Source organism: Sminthopsis crassicaudata, chromosome 2 (genome assembly GCF_048593235.1).
Source record: "Sminthopsis crassicaudata isolate SCR6 chromosome 2, ASM4859323v1, whole genome shotgun sequence".
NCBI lineage: Eukaryota > Metazoa > Chordata > Mammalia > Dasyuromorphia > Dasyuridae > Sminthopsis > Sminthopsis crassicaudata.
The window spans coordinates 600,461,570-600,481,280 of NC_133618.1; the positions used below are offsets into that span (position 1 = coordinate 600,461,570).

Sequence of the window (19,711 nt, forward strand, 5' to 3'; positions counted from 1 at the left end):
ATTCCTCCATTATAATGTTAACTTCATTAGGGCAAGGACTTTTTCTTGGTGACACAGTATATGACACATCTTAAGCATTTATAAGATACTAATTGATAATTATAAGAAACAAATAGCTAGTATTTATATAGAATGTTAAGTATTGCAAATGTCTTAGAAGTGCTATTTCATTTTATCCTAACCACCCTAGGAGGTAGGTGCTATTGTTATCCTGATTTTACATTACAGATATGTAAGCTGGCATAGAAACGAAGTGACTTGCCTAGAGACACACAACTATTAGATATCTAAGGCTATATTTGAACTCAGGTCATCCTGATTGCAGGCCCAGTGCTTTATCCACTGTGCTATCAAGCCACCTTTCTTTAAATATTTAAACAAATAGTTAAGTCAGAACTTGAACCCAAATGCTCAGACTCCAGATACAGTATTCTTTCCACTCCGTTATCCTGCTTTTTGCCCATGGTATACTTATTAAGGGAGAAGACAGGAATTTATTGGATAGATTTTCAGACATGGAGTCAGGAAAACCCAACTTCAAATCCAGCCTCAGACTCTAGTTAGCTGCGTGACAGTGGGCAAGCCACTTAACTCTGCCTCAGTTTCCTCATCGGTAAAATAAGCTGGAGAAGGAAATGGCAAACTGCTCTATTATCTTTGCTAAGAAAACCCCAAATGGAATCAGAAAGAGTCACAACTGAAATGACTAAATAACTAAAAAATTTAAACATTTTTGTATCTTTAATATTACTCTCAGGCCTTCTCTGGCATGAGTCTGATGATTCTATATACAAATTTGAATAATATATTAAATTACCCAGAAGGTTTACAACACATATTTTGTTGTTGTCAAAAGGGGTTCGTAGAACAAAAAGGTTGGGAATCCAGCTGCTTGATTTTAGAGATTTAAAGTGTACTAAGACTTCTGGCTTGGACCTCCCATCAGGTCAGGTCTATTTTAAGTTTGCCAGGAAAAGAGATGCTGAAACAAGGGAGTAGCACATAAACACCATTTTTTTTATAATGTATTAAAAGAGAAGATAAACTGTAAATCTATGCAACTCATTAAAATTTAACAATCACATCTTAAAAATCTGCTATGTGTCAGGAGCTAGAAGTACAGAGGCAAAACCAAAATCTCTGTGCCTTCAAGAAATTTATCAAGTTTGCTTGGGAAGATTTCCAGAAAACAAGTCGCACAGACATTTTGGAAGGACTATTGAAATGAAGACTGACAGAATTAAGATTATTAATGTATTTTTTTCTCTTTCTTGGGACTTTGAAAATTTAGCATTCTTTAGTATTCAATTGTCCTCTTTTTTTTTTCTACTATTTACAACCTAATTTTACCCATCTCCTCTATTAGCTATGAAGCCGTACTCATGGTATGTACCCAAGGTATGAACTAGGAGTCCACAGCTCTTTAAAGTTCCTTTCCCCAGGCCACAATACATTTCTGGTCCCCTCTTCAGTTCGTGACTTCCACTTGCTCTCTCCAATTTTGTATAATACTTGATTTTTCTTTAATTGAGCACAAAATACTACTCAGGTCTCTTGACTCCCAATTCACAAATTTTACATTTTGCTAATTTTTCCCCTGGAAAAAAGGTGTGATATAGAGGAAAGAATGCTAGATTTGAAATTAAGGGACTTAGTCATTGTCTACATGTGTACCCTTAAACCAGTCACTTAACTGTGGAACTGTTCTGGCCTTGTGTCTCAGTTTCCTCATCTGTAAAATAAGGAGGGGGTAGATTGGATAATCTCTAAGGTCTCTTCCAGCTTTAATATTTTCTGATCCCATACTATAGAGAAAGTGCCATTGGGAGTAGAACTGATCAGATTGATTCTATAACTTTTTAAAATTGATCCTATTAAAACCAATTGATTTTGTCTGATTACAGCCTGAATCATTCTTCTTTGTCTCTTGACTTAGTTCAGAAATTCAACTTGCTTGTAATGAGTTAAGTTTAGAAATCCAGCTCTCCTGCCGACCACTGTTACATTCTTATTATCTCTGAGGGATGTGGGGGGACACTAGGGAATCAGATTGTAGTAATTTAACATCACTATGTTAGCCTTCACGGGTGTTTGGTTTACCATCCAAAGAAGTCTGGTCCAGTATCTCTACTTGTCGACAGACTCAAACAACAAACATTTCTTAGTTACAAAAAAGAAGGAAGGGGTTGTGGCTAGATTCTCAATTCTCAATTTCCAAACAATCATATTGTTCCCTCATGTTCCAACTCTGTAACCATATATGATGTCAAATTCTTTTAACCCGTCACAACTTGTTCCCTACTTAGGAAATCTTATTCTTGGTTCTGTGTTCCCCAAGCAATAAAAGAGAGCTGACCTCCTCCTTCAGGGTCTTAGATTTGTTAAGGAAACTGAGATTTTATTTATTGATAAATTCACACTTTAATAAATTGATCATGGTGGGAAACTTTGTGCTTCAGTCTACCTTTATTTTAATTGTTATAGAGCAATGATAATGACAGATTTTAGATAACACATAACAGAGTAGTGGGAGCAATTTTGACTTTTAGGTGACATCACAGGCAGCTAGATGAAACAATGGATAGATTTATAGATCTAGAGTCCTAACCACTTGCTAGCCGAAGACCTGGAAAGACATCTAAGCTAACCTCTGTCTGGTTCAGTTTCTTCATCTGTAAAATTGGGACAGAATAAAATTTTAAAATATTTGTAATGCCATTAGCATAGCATCTGATAAGCATATTGGATGCTTAATAAATTAATGTTTGTTCCTTCCCTTACACAGCTTCCTGATCTGTCCACATTTAGAATTTGAAAGAGGAAATAAAGAAACTCACATGTTTATTAATTCCATCACCAATAGATTATGTGAACCTGGGCAAATTCCCATTCAGGGGGTAAGTGTTGAACTAGCTGACTTCTAACTTCCTCTTCTAACATTCTAGTTTTCCTTTTCCCATTCAGTCTTGAATTTTATCCCCATCTCCCCTATATCTTCAGTTCAAGTATGACCTGAGCTGCTGAGCTCCACGAGTAATTTCTGATCTTTCTGAAATAAATGACTCAAAAGAAAAAGTGGTTACATTCCCTCTATATCTCCACAGTATGGAAACCCATACATAAATGTGCACAAGCATGTAGGGGTATGGAGAAGCATGAGATAGCAAAGAAACAAAACACTGTGACAGCCACAAGCAAATGACCCCTGGTACATCTGTGGTTTTCTCATGTGATCCCATTGCCCAGGTTATCTAAAAAAAGTCAAGCAGAAAATAATCAAAAAAACCATAATTGGCAAGACCCTCAAGGATTGTGAATACAGAGTAGGTATAAAAGACTTGGATGGCTCAATGCAGCTCTCTGCCAAACCCACCAACATTAGGAAGCCTCTTCACTATTACCTTTCTCATCCTGGCCAGCCTACCAAAAAAGGATGTGGGGAAAGCTAAAGGTATGAAAAAATAATATTAACACTCCCACAGTTCCTATTCATGATGCACTATATGATTGCCAGAATATTTCCACCCATCCCTTTACAAGCCACTGGGACTTTGTTAAAAATGGGAGCTGGTATCTCCATTTATTTCAGGAAAAATTGGCTTTTGTAGAAAGAAATAAATTTCCCTCAATGCTTATTGCTAATACAATTCATCTCGTGGTAGGAAGGGTTGGTTACCCTTAAAAGTCTGTGACTGCTTAGGCTTATTATTACAGGTGAAACCATTAAGGAAGAGGAAAATGTCAATCTATGTGCTGGTTGTAAAAGCCCTTTTTAAAGATTCTGGAAAAATGAAGATGGTTGACTAGCTAACATACCCATCAAAATTAGATTTCTGAATTCAATCCAGAGTGTGCAATTCATCCCTTAGTTGAGTAGATATTTGTCTCAGAGCAGAGAAATAGCTGTACGTGGGAATTATGAATTTTGGCTGAATTTATAAGGTGTGAAAAATTCTGATCTGGTATCTTGTTATTGACTCATATGTTTCTCCAATAGCTATGAATGTAAGTCACCTCATTTTGGTATTGCTCTTTTTTTTAACAGACAGCAGATTCTCATCCTTTATTACTTAATAGGTTTTTCCTAGTTTTTCCCCTCAGAATGTTGGGATGGAAAAAAAAATATTGGACTGAGTCAGAACATTTAGGCTCTGCTTCTACTGGGATTTATGACCTGAGAAAAAGAGTGCTTAATATTCCCTAATCTTTATTTCTTCTCCTGTGTAATGAAGGAATTGAATACTACTATCTCCAAATTTAATTAAGTAACTTTTATTAAGAAAAATATAGCTAATCTCAGGAAGAATGTCAAATGTGACCTTTCAGTTCTGACAGAATAATTAACACTCTCGTGATTATCTCTCATCTAAATCATTAGAAATGAATAAATAGCAAAGTATTATTTGCTTATCATTTACTAAGTACTAAGCTAAGTCATGGAGATTCAAATATAAGCAAACCTGTAATAACTTATCCTCTTAAAAAAATAAATAAATAAGCTAACACATAGGAAGGAACAAGATTTGGAGAGTGGAGGCAGAAATATAGCAGAGAGTGGTATGAGTTAGGGATGGCCTAGAAAGTGCTATGATGGGCCTAAGACCGGGGTAAGAGAAGAGAAAGCCTAATTAATCAAAGCCTCTGTCCCAGGCTGAACAGACACTCCAGTCCTAGGAGGATGAAGAGGATGCCAGAATATAAATGGTATGTTTTAGAAAAGACCATGAAGTTCTCATCAGTGAGCATTAAATACTTAATACAAAAGTCCTTTCAGTTTTATGACAAAATGCACAAAACTTTGTTTTATGTATCACCCTGTATTCCTTGCTGATATCACGAATATCATTTTTATAACTATTGTCTATAAACTAAGAATCTATAGTAATCCTATTTTATGCGAGCATTTTGAATCTTATTCTCTGGGGGAGCAGAAACTTATTCTATAGCACACCGTAGGCATTTGGCAGTTAATTTAAGTACTGATTTACAGCAAATTATTAAAGACTATATCCATAGTATTCTGTAGAGGGTCAGATTCATATAGTAATAGGGATACAGCAAAAACTCAACAGTTTTTCAGAAAATAAATAATTAATCAAAAAAGCCTAATAACAAATAATAATTGAGAGAAATGATTATTAAGTAATCAATCTTACTATTGGAGTAATTTAGGATTTTTCCCTTCCTCATTTGGAGATTAGGTTCAAGCTTAGTTCTCTATAGGGTAGGATAGACAAAGATAAGAAATCTTAAAATTGTTACCGTGCCTACCAGAGAACCTTACAAGGAATTTAATCTAAGGTGAATTTTGGCCCTTTGTATGGGCAGATTTGGGCAAGGGAATAGATCCTTTGTTTGAATTTCCTGAGGCTAAATGAGCTCTGTAAATGAAAATGATCGGTCATATCGGCCAACACCTCATTAGAATAGTCCCATCTGTAATATGAATTCTACCTAATGAGATTTGATTGCCACACTCAGGAACACCCACTATTTCAAGGGCATATAAGGGTTGCATGCGTTTTATTTCTATTAATTATCTGCTAACATAATTAAGAAAATGAAACTATGTCTCTCAAACTTTTTATACATTAGATAATGTTCCCTTTTTTGTACAGAAATTGAAATAATTTGTGAAGGACATCTTTTTAATTCTTATGGGTTCTTTTATAGCCCAAACTATCCTGAAAACTACCCTCATCCCCTGAACTGCATCTGAGAGATAGAAGTAGTGAAAAATTCCCAGATCAGTCTCTTCATTGATAACCTGCAAAAAGTAAAACTCTGGCCATTTCATTATATCATTTCTCCCTGAATAGCCTGTTATTCATCAGTTTGAGCTGCAGTTTGGCAATCTAGATGTGGAGACTGATAACTGTAATTAGCAGCTATTCCACTTTGCCAATGAGAGATTATTTCTTAAAATTTTTTACATGTTTGCTTCTCTCTTCAATATTGAGATGATTCAAACCAGTTCCACTTGTACAGTGACAAAGAGAGCCATCTATACCAGAGAGAGAACCATGGGAACAGATTGTGGAACACAACAAAGCATTTTCACTCTCTCTGTTGTTATTTGCTTTCTGTTTTTCTTTTTCTTCATTCTTGATCTGATTTTTCTTGTGCAACAAGGTAATTGTATAAATATGTATACATATATTGGATCTAACATGTATTTCAACATATTTAGTATGTATTGGACTACCTGCCAGCTAGGGGAGAGGGTAGGGAAGGAGGGGAAAATTTGCAACAAAAGGTTATGCAAGGGTCAATGTTGGAAAAATTATCCATGCATATGCTTTGTAAATAAAAAGCTTCAATAAAAAAAATAACAAATAAATAATGTTTTGCTTAAATTCAGGTTTAACAGAATCATATCATAGATATATTTAATGTACATAAATTCAATTACATGTGTTCACCAAAAGTAGAAAATAAGGGGAAAAAATAGACATAGACAAAGAGAGATAATGAGAGAGAAGAAAGAGAATAATTTAACTGTTTCAAGCAATTATGATCTTTTCAATAAACAAATATTCTAGAATAGGTATGAGAAGGGAGATAAAATGACCTGTTCCTGTGATTGCTCTTTTCTCCCATAATGTGGCAATCTCATTGTACTGACTGCTTCTAAAATCTCCTCATCATTACCAGTGATGTTCTATTCATTCTCCATAGGCTAGAAGAACTAATCAAAGAGATACCTTCCTAGTATTCCTAATCTGCTAAGACTTCCTTTTTTATCTCTTCTCATGATGAAACAAGAAGAAGAAATCATTATATGATGATATGACAGTCTAATTATATTTATGTATGAAACACTTTGGGGGTAGATAGGTGACACAATGGATAAAGTGCCAGACCTGAAGTCAGGAAGAATCTTTTTCCTCAGTTCAAATTGAGACCTACTAGCTACACAGCCCTGGGCAAGCTCCTTAACTCTCTTTACCTTCATTCCCCCATCTATAAAATGAGCCAGAGAAGGAAATGGCAAACCACACCAGGATCTATATCAAGAAAATCCCAAATGAGGTCACAAAAAATAGGACACAACTGAAATGACTAAATACACAACTTTAAATACTTTAAAGGGAATATTTCTTCTGATCTTCAATTTTCCTGTCAGCTAAATCTTTTGGGGTTTGAGTAAAAGTCCTTGTTTTTTTTTTTCCTTTTTCTTAATTAATATCTTCTCCTGATCAATAGGTTATCTAGGTATGGTAAAATATATAAAATTTGTATTCCATTTTCACCCCACAGAATCTCTCTTAAATCCATTCAGTCTTGATTTATACTTCTTTTAAAAAAAAGTCTTAATCTCTTTCCAGTAACAACTATTTAAAATTATAGTATTGTGTGTACCTCATGAGATTAGTATAGCATAACTTGTACCTGTTGAAGTTATACTAGCTTCTAATGATTACTTTTTCACAAGCCTTCCCATTATCAACAAGCCCTGAGATACAGTTCACCTAAATTTAGGAATTTGAAGTCAACAAGGACAAGCAGGGGATCTTTTACAAACTACTTCTTTCATTGAAGGTTTCTATTCCCTGTTAACAGTTTTTATCCTTTACTTCTCAATCTGAAATACACTATCCATAGCAGAAAACTTCTTCAAAATTTGGTCTTGATACAGAATAATAAGTGAAAATGAGTTGTTATTCCAATTTGATAAGCTAATTTCTACTAATGAGCTTCCATATTCAGGTAAGAGAATGAATCATAAAATGCTGAAGTTGGAAGGAACCTTGGAGATTATTTTAAGTCTTATGGCAGGATTTGGACCTTCTAAGTAGAATCTAAAATCCAGAAAGGAAAGAGCAGGACCTGTAGGACATTTCAGTGACTTAAGGGAGTCCTAAGTGGGAGATTCTTTTTTATCAATACAGATTGTCACCTGTTCCTAGTCACATTCTCAGGATATCAGAAATGGTATCTGAATTCTTATCTTCCTTACTCCAAGGTTAGATCTATTCACTATCCTCTCAAACCCCATTGGAAAAAAAAAAAAGGATGATACTGTAGAAAGAGCACTAGATTTAAAGTCAGGAACCTTGATAGAGCAAATCTGCTCTCTTTTACCTGAAGGACTGAGTGAAACACTCAATCCTGACTCTACACCACGATTAGACCTCAGTTCACTCGTCTGTATAATGAGAAGATTGGATATGATTGTCTCTGAGATAACTTCCAAATATAATATTCTGTGTTATCATAAGGCACAAGGACTTTAAGGAACAAGGTCCTAATGAAGCTTATAGACCTCCATTGATATAAAATATTGAAAGAAAACATATCAATGGAGTCCCATAATCTATAACTTTAGAAGGACCCCATCAGAGTTGCCTCTATGACCTTGAAAGAGAGCTATAATAGCCATATCACAAGAACTTTATCCAAGGAGCTGGGATTAGGAGAGTCACCTCAAAGTTTGTACTTCCCGACCAATGGCCATGAAAAATACTGGCCACATCTGCAGTATTCTCACATACTCCATCACATAATTTATCTAGAAAGGTAAAGCAGAGATTAATCCAAGTAAAGCATAGTTGACCTGACCCTCAAAGATTGTGAATACACAGTGGATATAAAAGGCTTGACTGGCTCAGTGCAGCTCAGTGACAAACATGTCACCATTAGGAAGCCTCTTTACTATTACTGTTGTCACTCTGGCATGTCTGGCAGAAAAGGGCTGGGGAGAGCCTAAAGGTATGAAAAAAAGAATAACATGTCCATGTCTCCTATTTGGGATGCATTGTGTTTTCCAGAGTATCTCCATCCATCCCTTATGTATTGGGACATCTTTAAAAATGGGAGATGTTATCTCCATTTATGGAAGGAGCAGTTGTGTTTGTGGACAGAAGCAAACTTCCCTCCATGTCTATTGCTGACACAGTCACTCAGTGGCAATAGGAGGAGGATGTAAATCATTTGTAATGGCTCTAAAAGCCCCTTTCAGAGATTGCGGAGAAATGAAGATGGTTTGCGCCTTAATATATCCATCAAAACTGGGGCTAGAATGCAGCCCCCAAGGCCTGGGTTAATAGTTTACAATTTCACCCCTTCACATTAGCCTCAGAATAGGGGGAAAGAGTTTGGGTCTAAATTGAGTTTTTTCTATGTGATCTAGAATTATATTACTAATTTACCTATTGCTTCCATGACTTGAATTACCTAATTTTGGTATTACTTACTTTCCAGAGAAACCACTGGACCCAAGATCAAATTCATCATTTGGTAGGTTTTGCTGGGGTTTTCCCCCCTAATCTAAAGACCCAACAGTAAAATGGAGAGAATGAAGGCAGGACATTTATTTGGTTCTAATTTCTTCTCTGCCTCTACTGTGCTTTATGACCTAGACCAAGTCAGGTAATATCCCCAAGTCTCAATTTCCTATCTTGTATAATGAAAGGATGGAAGGGGGAAACTCTAAAAGTATTTCTGTTTTAAATTCAATGAAAAAACTTTTTATAAATTTGTCTATAAAGGAATAGCTTGGAGACTCAATGAACCTAGAGTCAGGAAGACCCAAGTTCAGATGCAGCCTCAGATACTTAAGTAGCTATGTGATCTCCAGGCAAGCCATTTAATCTCTCATTTCTCAGTTTCTTTATTTGTAAATATATATATATATATATATATATATATATATATATATATATGTGTATATGTATATATATATATTACCCATATAAGGATTATTATCAGGATAAAATGAAACAATTCTTATAAAATATAACCCAGTGCCTGGTACATAATAGGTGCTGTATAAATATTAGCTACTTATTATTATTATTAATTATTATAAAGGCAAATCTAACAGCAAAGCTGATTTTTCATCTCTAACACCATAATTAATATTCTTTTGCCAGTATATCATTACATCTCACTTAATTTACTAGAAATCAATTAATTGGTAATTAATGAAAGATATTTATTAGGTACATACTATGTAAAATGCATTTTTCTATGTGCTAGGAATACAAATGAAAACACATTAGAGTCCCTAACCCAAGAGGAGCTTACATTATAAAAGTAAGTGCTAGGCCTGAAATGACAAAAATCATGACTTTGGGCAAGTCATTTAGTCTCTGCCTCATTTTATTTAACTGTAAAATGGGGGTAATAATGGCATTTCTCATTATTGTTATATATGTGACATCACAACATTTGCAAAGCACTTAGCACAATACCTGGCACATAATAGGGGCTTTTAAAATGTTTCCTTCTTTACTTTCTAAAAGACAAAGCTAATAAATATAGAAAGTAAGAGTTAGAATAGGGGAGAACATGAAACAAAAGGTAGCATGCTTTGGAAAAAAAATAAGGAAATGGGATGGTGAACCAGGACCTGGATTAAGTAAAGGGAGGACTTCTCAATCAGAGCCCAGACCCAGGCCAGTGTTCAGTTTCAGTAGGAAGAGGATGGGAGGATAGGATATAGGTAGCATGTCAGAGAAGTACAAGAAACTCTCTTTGGCATCTGATTTCTAGAGCAAAAGTCCTCTCATTATCTTCTCAAAATGCATAAGGACTATATATGTTATGTATTATGTTATATTCTTTGCAGAAACTATGAAAATAATTTTTCCATAGATACATGGATCAAAAATCTGCATCAATTCTCTAATATGGGGCAATCCTTAAATTTTATTCTCTGAGGAACAGAGTACTGGACACATGAGTAAAGTGTTGATTCCCAATAAAACATTAAAGGCCAGGACTATAGGATTTTATATATGGTGATATATATAACAAGGATATAGAGGGAACTGAATAAAGGGTCTGAGGGTAAAAAGCTGACATGAAAAACCAACCTATTATCTCAATTTCTCACAAATAAGGTTTTTTTTCCTTTCTTTTTTTTAGGTAGAAAAGTAATTTGTGGGGGTCGTCTTGTCAATTCTAGTGGTTCATTTACCAGTCCATATTACCCTGGGCACTATCTGATACTTTTGAACTGCATCTGGGAAATAGAAGTTGCCAAAGATTTCCAAATCTCTCTGGTCTTTGATGATTTCCAGTAAGTAAAAGGCTGGTGACTGATAATATCATCCCTCCTCAGTAATCAGAGATCTGTCAGTTTGAGCTTCAGTTTAACAATTCAAGTGCTGAGACTAGTAGCCTCCAATTCATATCTAAAGACATAGGGCCCCTTTCTTATTTTAATGTTTCAAGATTCTGAGCTAGACAGATAGGCCCTTGTAAAGATGGGATTCATTATCTTCATCTTAGCATTTTTCTCATAGGCAGTCCTTACTAGATGCTGGGGGATAAGGTAGAGGGATAAAAGGGGCAGGAAAACCTATAACCCCAGCCTAAAGCCAGAAATAGTGAAGGAATTTTCTCTAAGAAGCTCTGGATATTTATTTCTAACTGTCCAAACTGTAGCTCTTTGGAGCAATATGCTTCTCAAGAATGTTTGCAAGATGCTTTTATAATTTGTGATTCAATTTCAGTAGTTCTTTTTAGACCCAATTATTGGTACAATGTAATATGAACCTTATCCAGTATTTTTCTTTTCTGAGTAGCAGTTTTACTTGAACATTTGGCCCATTACCTTGGAAAACTGTCTTGACCTCTCTCTCTTCTCCTGATAAAATGAGGGAGTAGACAGGTGCAGAATATGACATACACTGTTAGCTATGAGCTATGTGTCATGAAATTTTTTCTCAAATTTGTTTTTTTTTCTAGAGAGAATTTCTACTGTGGTAAAGAAAAAATAATGAATTTTAGAAAGCATCAATAAACTAATTTTTAAAAATATTGCTTGATAATTTAATATGTTCACATTTCAGAAGTTGATTCTAAATCTGCCATCACTGGCCAATGCTTCTCCTAGTCATGGGAGATGAGTATTTCTGGGGAGGAGAAAGGAAGAACAAAACCTTAGAATCCAAAGATGTTGGGATATTTGCACAATTTGGAATACATTCTTTGATCAATAGGAAAACAATGTAGGTTGAGAGCCTTTTCAGCTCATTTCTGGACACCTTCAGACAAATCCACCTTAAGCAATGGTAATCCATGAAAATGATGACACAATGGATTAATTTTAAGAATTATCATTCATTCTATAAAAGTATTTACGTTGAGACTTAATGCTTTAAATGATATAAATGCAATGTTTTTTAAATGATGTCACATATACATCTTTTCAGGAAAGCATTCTGTGAAATCACAGTTAGGGAAATATGCTCAATTAAATTGCCAGTTTGTTGGTTGTTATTTTTCTTGTGGAATGATTGCAAGGAAATTTTTCCCATTTTGTAGGAGAGAACAGTGAATGATATCAGTTAGAATCATTAAGTGCCAAAGCATGCTACACTGCCATTTCTGCTTTAAATGTAACTCAGATAAATGGAACAGGAAATTTTGTCATCTCTCTTTTCTGTCCCACAGAGTAGAATCTGACCCTTCCTGCAGGTATGATTACATTGAGATTTTTGATGGCTCACTGGAAGCTCCTTCATTTGGAAGATTCTGCAGAGGTCCTATCCCTGCACTAACATCACAATCCAACCAAATGACAGTAGTATTTAAAACTGATGGCAGCACCACGGATAGAGGATTCTCTGCTTCCTATAACTCTATCCACAAAGGTAAAATACATACACATCAATTGTTTGGGATGGGATCATTCCAACAAAGTTTATCTTCTCATTTATTTTGTTGAATTATCCATTACTGATGAATAAGGACTAAATCTGGAAACTTGAGAATCTCCTTCATTTCCCATGTGTGGGTTTACTATCTCCCAAATCACATCTCAGTCAGAATGGAGCAGAGAGTTGGAAAAATCATGACATAATTTACCTACTGATATATGCTTTGGAAAATAGATCCTTCTCAAACTTGTCCATGCTCACTAAACATGAAAATAGGTATAAAAACTCAAGCAATTCCTATGTTCTCTATGTGTTTTCCAGAGGGTACCTTGAGACTGGTGAGCAACCACAGCAGATGTGAAGGCCGGGTGGAGATCTACCGTGATAGAAAGTGGGGGACCATTTGTGATGATGATTGGGACCTAAATGATGCTCAGGTAGTCTGCAGACAACTGGACTGCGGGAGAGCTATTTCTTCCCCGGGAAATGCCTATTTTGGAGAAGGCTCGGGACCCATCACAATGGATGATGTACAATGTACAGGAAATGAATACCATCTGTGGGAGTGTTCCCACAGAGGCTGGTTCTCCCACAATTGTAATCACTATGAAGATGCCGGTGTTATCTGCTCAGGTATCATTTTTACCTACTCTCTCTCTGAACTGGAAAGCATCCCACTAGGAAATACCATTTCCATAAATTTATGAAGACTAAAAATGTAAGAAAGAAACATGTAAAGTCTTATGCTTGGGTTTAAAAAATTAACTTCACAAATACAAAAGGGAAAAAAAAATCTGGGAGTCTTAGTAGACTTCAAGCTCAACATGAGCCAACAATGTAAGAAGGCAGACTGAAAAAGATGTTCATACAATCTCACACTCTATAAAGAAAGGGGTAGTTTATAGGAATAAGAAGGGAATAGTCCTGCAGATTTCCACACTGGTCAGGTCATATATAGAAAACTGCGTTTAGTCTGAGCACACAATTTAGGATGGACATTGACAAGTTAAAGGGGCAACCAGAATGAGTGCAAACCTCCAATTCATAGCAAAGGAAGGCCAGTTAATAGAAAGGTGGTGTTTAACCTGAAGAAGATTAAGGGGGGGATATGATAGCTGTCTTCAAATATTTGAAAGAACATCATGTAGATGAGATTAAGATTTGTTTTACTTGGCCTCACAGGGTAGAATTAGCAAAAACAGTCAGGAGTCTTCAAAAGGCAAATTTCAACTTAAAATAAGGAAAAAATTCCGAAAAACCAGGGCTAGCCAAAAATGAAAAGGGCTATTCCAGGAGGGAACAGATGTCACTGGAAGTCCTCAAGTCAAGGAGAGATGAATATTTATCAAGAATGTTATAGTGGGAGTTCTTTTGGGGATATGGATTGAACTAAATGACTTCTAAAGGCACTAAAAATACTATCAAATAATTTGATATTTTCCAAATATCAGAATCAATGATTCTAGAATTTGTTTTTTTACAAAGAAGACAAATTGTAAAAAAAGATTCTAGGGAGCAAATATTACTAATACTTATCATTGAAGGTATTTCACATAAGTGAATTCTCTATGCAAATGAATCATCATCCTTTAAGTATCCCACTCCTAATTAAATAAAACTATTTGGAAGAGAAAAATATTTTCAAATATTTTTACTCCCTTCCCATCTTAGGAAGAGGATATTGAGTATAATTTCAGCATTTTTAAAGATTCAAGGTCATAGTCATAAATTTCAAGGATAGCTTCAGGATATTTGGGTCTGTTTACCCCACATTAAATAGTCCCATAATCCTGTTAGATCTAATTACATGAAAACCAGTAAAGAATTTCCCACCACAAAATCACATTATCCTGGCCTGAAGCTCATGATTTATTGACTGATTGTGCTATATAAATATACACCAAACGTTAGAGTGTTTGTTACCTCTGTTCTCTATCTGATATGGGAGGGAGGCAATGAAACAACAAAGATACAGTACTAGCCATAAAAAGGCTTGGATTTGAGCACCAGCCCTGAAGTCAGGAGGACCTGAGTTCAAATGTGACCTCAGACACTTAACACTTCCCAGCTGTGTGACCCTAGGCAAGTCACTTAACCCCAACTGCCTGGCCTGGAGTTTGGGGAGGGGGGGAGACTTGGATTCTTGTCCTGGATCTAATACTAATTAGCTGCTTGACCTGGGCAAGCCATTAAATTTTTCTAGGTTTCATTATCTGCAAAACAGGAGCAATTCCTCTCCTCTGTACCTAAGGGAGTTATCGGCAGGATGAAACAGGAGTGAAATCCTTTAGAAAGCATGATGCTTCCCTCCTTGTCTCTTCTCCTTGAGCAGTAGTCCTCAGAAGAAAATAATGGACTATTCTTTTTTTATTTTTTTGATTTTTTTTTTTTTTAAATAATGGGCTATTCTAATGCATCATGCATTTTCAGCTGTTTAGCCCTGAGAAGAGAGCTTCAGGCAAGAGCCGGCCTTTCCAGGATCCTATGGTACTACTCAATACCTCATTATTTATGTTTTTGTTTCAGACACCACCACCTTGAGACTGGTAGATTCCTCCAACAGATGTGAAGGTCGGGTGGAGATTTACCATGATGGACAGTGGGGGACAGTGTGTGATGATGGCTGGGACCTGCAGGATGCCCAAGTAGTATGTAGACAGCTGGGCTGTGGGGCAGCTATTTCTGCCCCAGGAAATGCCTATTTTGGTCAAGGCTCAGGACGCATTTCTCTATATGATGTCCAGTGTACAGGAAATGAAAACAATCTGAGGGAATGCTCTCACAAAGACTGGTTCTCCCATAATTGCTCTCACCTCAATGATGCCGGTGTCATTTGCTCCAATGTTATGTAATTGTTTTTTAAACCATAATCTAAGAAATCCATACAAATAAAGATTATATTACATGGAAATACTGCTATGGTCAATTACTAGAAATTATGCTCCTACTACTTAAAAGGGGGATGAGGGAGTGGGGATGCAGTTGGAATCCTGGACTAAAAGGGGGATGAGGGAGTGGGGATGCAGTTGGAATCTTGGACTAAAGGGGGGATGAGGGAGTGGGGATGCAGTTGAAATCTTGGACTAAAGGGGGATGGGGGAGTCAGTCCTTAGAGAGAAAGGAACCAGAAGTCATGGCTGTCTTAATTGTTCCACTTTTGTGATCATAAGTAAGTCATTAAGCCACTCTGATCCTCAATTTTTTCAACTGAAAGTTGAAGATTTGGATCAGATGACACTTCACAATGGAAAAGCTTCAAACCTATGCAATGAGGTTCAGGGACATATTGGAACAATAAACATATTTTATTCATTAGGATATCCTATTTTTAAAAGTTCAGATGGCACCTTCTGGCTCTAAAGCTTACTATTCTTTAAGTCCATGCTTCCCAGACTCCCTGGCTTCCTCATCCTATAGCCACATCCACATAATCTTCTCAGAATCTTCAAACACTGAATATAATAGTTGATTAGCCCCAATGAGGTAAGTTATCATCTGATCCCTGGTACCGATTAAAAGATCTCCATAAAGAAACTCTGATAAGTCAGCTCATGGAATTTACAAGTCACAGACCTCTGTTTCCCCCCAAAAAAAAAAAATTGCAATTACCTATCCTTCCATGAGCTTTAATAATTCTGCCCTCAAATTAATTTCTTTCTATTTGCTCATTTGTGGACTTCAACTATATTCTATTTGGCAATAGGATAATAGGCAATAGCTTTCTTAGACCAGACTATAATTTTAAATAGATTTGTCATAAGCCCTTTGGTTTAAGAATTTAAGGCAGACTGATATGGACTTTATCCCAAGATACAAATCAAACAATGTTTATTAAATTATTGAGGAGATTGGATCTCTAAGGTCCTTTCTGAATATTTTATTTAGTGTGGGAAGAAAGAAAAAAGGGAAAGATGAAAAGAGGGAGAAAGGAATAGTAATGGAAGATGAAATACATAGAAATGGAATAATAGAAAGGAGAAAGGGCTTCAAATAAATGACAAGGAAAATCCTGTGGGCAAGGACACTGGTACAACTGAAGAGGCTTGAGTTCACCAACCATTCATGACCCAACAATACCAGAGGGACTTTAGGTGACTGACGTGATGGGGTAGACTTGGAGCAATTTGAGGTACTTTTGTTTATAAGGTGATTGATTTGGGACCAAGAGGAGAAAATTTGGGCAAGGAAAAGACAAAAGAGGTTTAAAAGGCATTATCAGAAATTTTAAGGAGCCTCTTTGCTGCCTGCTTTTGCTTCCCCTATTGATGACTTTTATCTCCTTTTACCTTCCTGAGACCTACTTGTTAGCCACCTCAGAGACTGATTTTACCTGGGAGTATTTGAATATGTTTTAATTAAAGAGACTATTTCTTTGGACCTGCAGGCTCTGAATGATCCACTGCACTACATGTGGAACCACAATAAGGATAAAGAGAAAGGATGAGAATATAAAATGAGGATGCAACATTGGGGTCCACTGACACAACAGAAATCACAGATTAGGGGAACAATACACAGAAAGACTTCATTTCATTTAGGATCCCTACAGCTCCTTTAATCTAAGAACTTTTAAAAATAAGATCTTTTAATGATTAAAATATGCTCATTGTTCCAATCTGCCCCTGAACCTCATTGCACAGGTATAAAGCTTTTCCAATGAAAAGTGTCTTGATCTATTAGATAAATTATTATTAGGTAAAGAAGATATAAATGTCTTCTTAGTGGTCTGTGAATGGGTACATGCCATTTCTTTGGAGAATTTTAGAGAATCTTTAAACTTCAGCCCTTTAAACTTTTTAAACATTGAAAATAATATTTGATTAGCCCCAGTTGGATAGGTTGCCTTCTGCCTCCTGGCTATCAGAGAAGGATTAAGTGACTAAATCAGGCTCTTCCAGCACATGACATTCATAGCCCCAGACCATTGCCTTCTCTAAAAAACTTCAATTTCCCCATACTTCCAGTAGCTTTAATAGTTCTGTCCTCGAATTAACATCTTTGCTATTTGCTCACATATAGACTTCAACTATATTTACTTGGCAATAGGAGGTTTTCTTACACAAGACTATAACCTGAATTTCTAAATAGATTTAACACGATCCCTTTAGTCTTTTAAAGAATTTAAGGTGACATAGCCTTTTCGCAAAGTGTGCAATTTTATAACATGCTAGCAAAATATGCAATCCTTCAAAAGCAAAAACATAGAGCTTAGCACCAGGAATAATTAGTTAACATAAAACAAGGTAGAGCTCTTTCTTCAGCCTCTACATTCTCCATGGGGGAAATGATCAAAGAATATAAAGATATAGTTTTTCAAAAGATTGTAAGCGATTAAAAAAAACCATATAAAATAGTGATTAAAAGCCATGTAAAAACAAATGTGAAATTACTAATAAGAGAAATGTAAATCCAAACAACTCAGAGACTTCCTTTTTAATTTGATGGGAAAAGTACACATAGGAATAATATAAATAAACTTAAAAATACTTTTTACATAAATAAAAACCTAAATAAAAAGAGAGATATTAATTGCTCATGGTTGACTATTCCAATATAATAAAAATGACAATGATACCATCTCAATTAACTACTTATTCTACACCATGCCAATGAAGCTACCAAAATATTATTTTAGAGAATAAGAAAAAATGATAACAAGAAGTCATCTGATGAAAAAACAAGAAAAACAAATGAAAAAAAAAAAAGTGGGATGGAAGGAAACTTTTCTTATTACCATCAATACTTGCAGTACCAGACCTCAAACTACACTATAAATTAGTGGTCATCAATCTATGTTATGTTGGCTAAAAAATAGAAAAGTTGATCAGTGTTATAGAATATGGTATCACAGGGTTAAATAAATTCAAAAAACAAAAGCTTATTTTGATTCCAACTCACTATTTCACAAAAATTGTTAGAAAGCAGGAAAATAGTATGGCAGAATTTAGATTTAGACCAGGTAACACAGAATATACCACAATAAGTTTAGATGACCTATCTACAAAAGATTGTATATAAGCAAATTAAAAGAATAAAGGAGAAATATCTTTCACAACTAAAGATAAAGGAAGAAATTATGATTATATAAGGGACAGAAATGATAATAAAAGATAAAAATGAAAATTTTGATACAGAATGAAAGAGCATTTGGCCTAGTAAAATCAATGCTTCTAAAATTATAAGAAAATAAGCAACTGGAAAAAATCTTTGCAACAAATTTCTCCAATAAATAAATGGTATACAAGATATTTAATGAACTGATTCAAACATGTAAAAATAAGAATCATTCACTATTAGTTACACAGCATGAAGTTGTGAAGGAAAGAAATCCTACTTATCAATATCTATATAAAAATATTCAAAATAATTAATATATAAATGCACATTTAAAAAAAACTGAGGTTCATATATTCAGAAAATTGTACAAAAAAAAAAAAAGACAAGAAATGAAAATGGCTGTTGTTGAAGGGGCTGGTTGGAAAAAAAAAACATACTAATGTACTATTTGATTCCATTTTAGAAAGTAATATAAAACTATGCTAAAAAAAAATCACTCTGAACCACCAATAATAATACTATACTTACTCTTCCAAAAAAATCGAAGAAAGAAGAAAATGATCCATGTACAAAAATATGTATTGCAGTTCTTTAGGTTTTAGGAAAGAACTGAAAAAGAAGCAGAGGTCATCAATTGTGGGACAGTTGAACAAATTATGGTATATAAATGTAATGAAATATTATAATACCAAAAGAAATGATAAAGAGACTGGTTTCAAAGAAATCTGGAAAGATTTGTATGAACTGACGGAGAGTAAATTGAACCAAAACAGAACAATTTATACAGTCCAACATTGTGGAGAAAAATAATTTTGAAAAATGTTAAGCTTTGCTCTATCTAATAACATGGAGTCTTGGATTTTAAAACCAGAATCCTTGATAATGCATCCCTGTCCAATTATTTACCATGTGATTTTGATGAAGTCATTTATCCACTCTGGGGCTCTTTAGTTTTTGTTTTGTTTTGTTTTGTTTTTTGTTTTTTTACACATCATAATTTAATAAGAATAGAATTTGGTTCAGGGATTACAGCAAAAGCTAGA

General features: G+C 35.1%; 1 protein-coding gene across 1 annotated transcript; it reads left to right on the forward strand.

Moving 5' to 3' along the window:
- The first annotated feature begins 8,630 nt into the window (after positions 1-8,630).
- LOC141552990 (scavenger receptor cysteine-rich domain-containing protein DMBT1-like) lies at positions 8,631-15,463 on the forward strand. Its single transcript, XM_074284866.1, has 5 exons — positions 8,631-8,712; positions 10,873-11,026; positions 12,406-12,605; positions 12,933-13,244; positions 15,060-15,463. The coding sequence occupies exons 1-5, from the start codon at positions 8,631-8,633 to the stop codon at positions 15,461-15,463; spliced, it is 1,152 nt and encodes a 383-aa protein (XP_074140967.1).
- The last annotated feature ends 4,248 nt before the right edge of the window (positions 15,464-19,711 follow it).